The sequence below is a fragment of the Mastomys coucha genome, unplaced genomic scaffold (assembly GCF_008632895.1).
Source record: "Mastomys coucha isolate ucsf_1 unplaced genomic scaffold, UCSF_Mcou_1 pScaffold19, whole genome shotgun sequence".
In the NCBI taxonomy this organism is placed as follows: Eukaryota; Metazoa; Chordata; class Mammalia; order Rodentia; family Muridae; genus Mastomys; species Mastomys coucha.
Window position 1 is genome coordinate 20,671,250 of NW_022196901.1, and position 5,724 is coordinate 20,676,973.

General features: G+C 46.3%; 1 protein-coding gene across 4 annotated transcripts in view; it reads left to right on the plus strand.

Moving 5' to 3' along the window:
• Actr3b (actin related protein 3B) overlaps positions 1-2,149 on the plus strand; it is a 103,936-nt gene extending 101,787 nt beyond the window's left edge. For all 4 annotated transcript variants that reach the window (XM_031380231.1, XM_031380233.1, XM_031380234.1 and 1 more), the window contains 2 exons: positions 593-676; positions 1,311-2,149. In XM_031380231.1, the coding sequence (XP_031236091.1) occupies positions 593-676; positions 1,311-1,406 (180 nt within the window). In that variant the 3' untranslated portion in view covers positions 1,407-2,149. The remainder of the gene's footprint in view (positions 1-592; positions 677-1,310) is intronic.
• The last annotated feature ends 3,575 nt before the right edge of the window (positions 2,150-5,724 follow it).

Here is a 5,724-nt window from a genome sequence, read left to right on the forward strand (position 1 = left end):
GGGGGGGAGAACCAAGCTTGAGTGGGGGATAGTAGAGATTTGACGCCCAGATTCATAGGAGGTCGTCCTTAAGACCACTCAGACCCTCTTTTGCAAGAACAGGCATCTGTATTTGTGACCAGGGTGCTGCAGAGACAAGATGGGTTTATGGTAAGGAAATGTTCTCATAAGATGGAAATAGCTGCTGTGTGCAGGGAGCCAGGCCTTGCTCATCCAAGGCCACAGCTCTGAGCTGCGGGGTGCTGCTGAGCCTTCTCCCTGAGGTGGGCCTTGGTAGGGAAGAGGGACCAGAGAGCCCACTTCAGTGAGGGTGCCTATTGCAACGCTTGTTTTGTTTTAGTGTTTGGAGGTTCAGTTTGTCACTGACCTTGCTAAGCCATGTGGTTTGTCTGAGTAAAGCTATCAGTTAGATTAATCGTGTGTTTTAGTATTAAAGAGGAGGGCTCAGCTAGGCATGAACACCCCTGTCCTGAATTCCTGGGCTGGCCCCGCAGTGTGGCTAAGGCCGTCACTGGAGAAGTCACTGTTCATCATGGACACACTAGTCAAAGGATGCACTGGGAAGACTAAATGCAGTTGCTTTCTTTTGCAGCCTAAGCCTGTGGAGGTGCAGGTGATCACACACCACATGCAGCGCTATGCCGTCTGGTTCGGAGGCTCTATGCTAGCCTCAACTGTAAGTCCGTGTTCTGTTGTCATTTGTGCTTTCCTATTGAGTTTGGATAAGTACTGTCTACAAACGTGAACTAGCATGTGTTTTATTTGCATGGCTTTAAATAAGCAAAACAAATTCTGTTTGATGTAAAAATATATTAGTTATTTAAATTGTATGCCTCATTAACAAACACAGTGGTGGCACATGCCTTTAATTCCAGTACTTGGAAGGCAGAGGCAGGTGGATTTTTGAGTTCAAGGCCAGCCTGGTCTACAGAGTGAGTTCCAGGACAGTCAGGGCTACACGGAGAAACCCTGTCTCGAAAAACCAAAAACCAAAAACAAACAAACAAAGAACCAAGTGGTTATTTTATTTATTAATATTTTCCCCTGTAAGTTTGTTAGCAGCTGTTTTTAGTTCAGGTTGACACATATTTGATCCCAGTACGGGGAAACTGAGTAAATTTGTTGTTTTCCAGTGTTGGGAATTGCTGAGTGAATTTTAAAAAGTGAAATAAACTTCCGCCTGGTTTGTTACCAGGTAGTACAGTGACTGGCAGGGGACCCATGGATAAGGATAGCCCCTCCCCTTTGTTCAATGTTTTCCTCTTCCCACCTGCTTATCCTCTTCCTCCCGCTGGCTGCTCCTCCTGCAGCCAGAGTTTTTTCAGGTCTGTCACACCAAGAAGGACTATGAGGAATATGGCCCCAGCATCTGCCGCCACAACCCCGTCTTCGGAGTCATGTCCTAGTATCTGTGTTGGAGCCATTGTCTGACAGTGTCCTGTTGGGGAATAAGTGTCCTTCAGAACCCAGAGAAGCCGCGACTCCTGTACATAGCAGTGTGGAATCGGTGTGTGAGCAGCGCGCTTTCCTTACCGGTGGGGCCGGACGCAGACTTCCCAGTAAAGCCATTTATCCAGTGCGACTGTTCGTGGTCCTCCTCCCCTCCGCCTCCCCTGCCCCTCCCACTCTCTCTCCTTTCCACCTGAGCTTCTAGTCAAGTGTAGCTCTGAAGGAGTTCATACAACTATAGGATGCAAGTGGTTTCTCCAGGAAAGACTGTAGGGTGGAGGAACCCTGCCCTTCCCAGCCTATTTTTGTAAATAACATGTTATAAACTTGAAATACAAATTGATGTTTATATTTCCTATCATTTTGTATTTTATGGTATTTGGTATAACCAGGTAATACTAAGCATGAGTAGTCACAGAGTTCATGGATGTTAGAGTTCTGTAATAAAGTGCTTGATTGTGAGGCATGTTCTGATGTGTGTACAGGCAAACAAAACAGCAGGCTTTCTGCCACGTCTGCTGGGAAGAGATTCCATGTTGTTGGGGTAGTGTGACGCCTGAGCACTAACCATTACTATGTGGAACTTGCTACAGATGTATCTAACTTCCTGGAGCTGCCTTATGGAAGACCATGGTTAATGTTGAGTGTGGGATGAAATCCTATTGCACTGTTGTAATAAAAGCTTCTAGAATCTTTATAACTGTTCCTTGTGCTCTCTTCTACCTCTCCATCCATTCAGAGAACCTCGGACTCTAGGTTTGTAAACAATTAATGATTGATACAGTGTGTGTGGTGTGTGTGTGTGTGTGTGTGTGTGTGTGTCTTAAAAGTGATAGTACCCAAGCCTGGGTGGATAACTTGCCTGTTGTGTTGTGAATGGGGGTGGGGGCATCCTTGGGGTATCCAGGCTGCCTTCTTAGGAAACTTTCAGTGCTCTGATGCCTGCTGAGTCACTCCCTCACTCAACTGTAGGTTAGTAGATCCGAAGCTCTCCTTTTTCTGGAATCCTTGTTACTTTAAACATTGTTGTTAGAGTCCTCCACGTTGTGAGGCATGCTGTTCTCTCAGAAACAACTTTATTTTGGAAGCAAGTTTGAGCCCTGAGGCCTCCTGTAGCTCCACATTTGATTCTTTGCTTCAGTTATTCACAGCCATCCTGAATCTGAGAATAGTCAATGGAAAAGTTCGAGAACCAGAGAGACTACATCCAGGGAACTGTGAATAATTTAAAAAATATATTAGTGAGTGTGCGTGTATGCTTACATGTATGGTCTGTATTTATGTATGTGTGGTGTGTATATGTGTGTGTGTGCATGGTGTGTAAATGTGTGTGTGCAGTGTGTATATGAATATATGTGTGTGCACAGTGTGGTGTGTATGTATACGAGTGGTATGTATATGTGTGAGCACAAGTGTCAAGGTTCCCATGTGAAGGTCAGAGGACAACTTCATGTAGTCAGTTCTCTCTTCTTTCAGCTTCATGGGGTGCAGGGATTGAATCATGTCTCCAGGCTGGCATATGCCTTTACCAGTTGAGCCATCTTACTGGCTCCTCATGTAACTTTCATTGTAGTGTAATTATTCTTACTCTAAAATAGACTTTATCATTTTTTTTAAATACTTAGTGAATATTTACTACATGAATATACATCTCATTCACTTTGCTTGGCAATGTGCTTTTGAGTCTGTGTGTGCGCATACACAGACACACATACACTTCTAGTCTCAGCATTTACCAGACAGAGGGAGGAGGGTCACTACAAGCTCAAGATCTGCCTGTGGGTTTTAGGTCAGCCAGGGATACACTTGGCGTTTGAGATGGCTCACTGAGTAAGGGCTGTGTTGTACAAGCCCAACAACTTGAGTTTGATCTCTAGTACTCCTAGTGCAGGAAGAGAAGTGAGACCCCAAGGTTGTCCTCTGACCTCTATCTATATGCTGTAATACATATGCTAATATATGCTAATGTGCATACACATGTACACTACGAATAAGATGTTCCCCAAAGTTAAAAACAAAGCAAAACCCAACACACACACACACACACACACACACACATATATATATATATACATACATACACATATATACATACACAGACAGTGTACTCATCACAGTCATGTGTGGGCAAGAGCATCTATTACAAAGGCAGCTTTGTAACGGACTGTTGAGTACACTTGTGGGGGATGTGCAGACATGACAGAATGGAAAACACCATTCTACCATGCTGACAGTGTGGTACACCATAGGGCGGTGTCTCCTCCCTAGCATGTATGACTGAGTTGCTGCTTAACTGCTGCTGTCACACTTCACAAGAGCCTGTGACAGGCCATGTTGCTAGGAAAGAACAAAATTGGGAGTGCGAAAGTTCCAAGAATAATTGAAGTCAGGGTGTTGTCTGCAAGTGTGGATTAAGTGTGTTAGTGCAGTATCAGGTGAGGCAGGATATAATATTACGAAGGAAAGAGCTTTGTTCTCTGAGATTTCGCTGCCAATCTCAGAGGTTCAGGGCATCAGTTCAGCTCTGGTAAGGGCCTTCTCATTTGTTCATGGCATGGTTGATAGTCACAGTGGGAACATCGTGGGAGTGAGGGACTGCATCTGGGTTCAGAAAGCCACAGAACACTGGGTGGGCTTCTGTAATGCCCCTCTCTTGGGCATTATCTCAGTCTCTTCTGAGGGCACAGCCCCCAGTGTGACCCAAAGGCTCTTTACATAGTGGGTTCTAGGCTAGCCAGAGAGATAACGTAGTGATATTCTTGAGATATATAGCAAGCCAGTGAGATGGCTCTCTGGGCAAAAGCTGTGTGAGCCTGACACGCTGAGTTTGATCCCCAGCACCCATTGTGGAAGGAGAGAACTGACCCATGGTTGGTCACCACTTGAGATTTGCAACCCCTCACCACACTGGTGCCCTGATGACCAAGTCCTACTCCTGAAGCTAGGGGACAGAGCATATCCATGCCATAGCTGTGGGTATTTATGGATAAGATAGGACAGAGTGTAGGGTCCACACTACCTGTTGATTCAAGCATACCCTGAGGGGCATGGACCATGGAAGAAGCCTACAGTATCCTGTGCTGTTTCCTGTGTTGCAGGGATGCTCAGCCACAGTCTCCCAGTCAAGGGTTTGGGGTCTCTAGTTGTCTTTCATCCAGACACACATTTCTCTGCACTTCCTTGGGTTTGTCCTTGGGAAGGGATGCTCAGCCACCGTCTCCCAGTCAAGGGTGTGGGGCCTTTAGTCGTCTTTCATCCAGACACACATTTCTCTGCACTTCCTTGGGTTTGTCCTTGGGAAGGGATGCTCAGCCAGTCTCCCAGTCAAGGGTGTGGGGCCTTTAGTCGTCTTTCATCCTGACACACATTTCTCTGCACTTCCTTGGCTTTGTCCCTGGGAACTTTGGCTTCTCACCACCTTCCAGCTCCTTTATTGCAACAAGTCCTGCCTGGTCTGCCTGCCTCAGCCACACCCTCTGCATCTGTATGTCAGTGTTGGCACCTGAAAGGCTGGAGAATCTTAGAATGTATAATGTATAACTTTTACCTAAAAGGGGGCATGGAAAACCTCTGCCACAAGCCAAAAAAAAAAAAAAAAAAGGTGGAGTAGCTAGTTCCAGGAACTTTGCTAACCCAGAGCCTCAGGGCTCTGATTCCCGATACCTGCCCCTCCTGAATGATCCACAATGAGGGCGGAACTAAGAATGAAGGTCTAGTGGTTTATGAGACTCTCCACCCTGTCAACCAGTAGATGAAGATTGCATTCCTAGAATGAATGTGTTCCCCTCCCTAACTGAACACCTTGGGTCAGGTCCCTCTGAAATTTTCCACTGTTTTTATATTCTGTTTCCTTGGTAACTCTCTCTCCGCCCCCAGCTTCCCTTAAATACCCGACACTTCTGACTGGCAAGGTCATGAGATCGACCCGGTACCGGTATCCCCAATAAACCTCGTGTGATTGCAGCAAGTTCGGTCTCTCGTGAGTCATTGGGTGGTCGCGTCATCCTGAGACTTGAGTAAGGATCTCCCCAGTTCTGGGGGTCTTTCACACCCATGTTGGCCAAACTAGAGCCAGTGTAACCTGGCTCAGACCCAGAGTGTCTAACACTTCCTTGCCATGGACTGAGGCTTCTTACAGGGTCCCTTGTACGGCGGGACGATGGGTTCTGGCCACGTGTGCACGGGATTCGGCTGTGTCAAACAAACCCAACACAAGTAGTGTAGGATCTGAGTGTATTTCTCAAAAATGACATGAGGCTTTTACAATCATTGCAA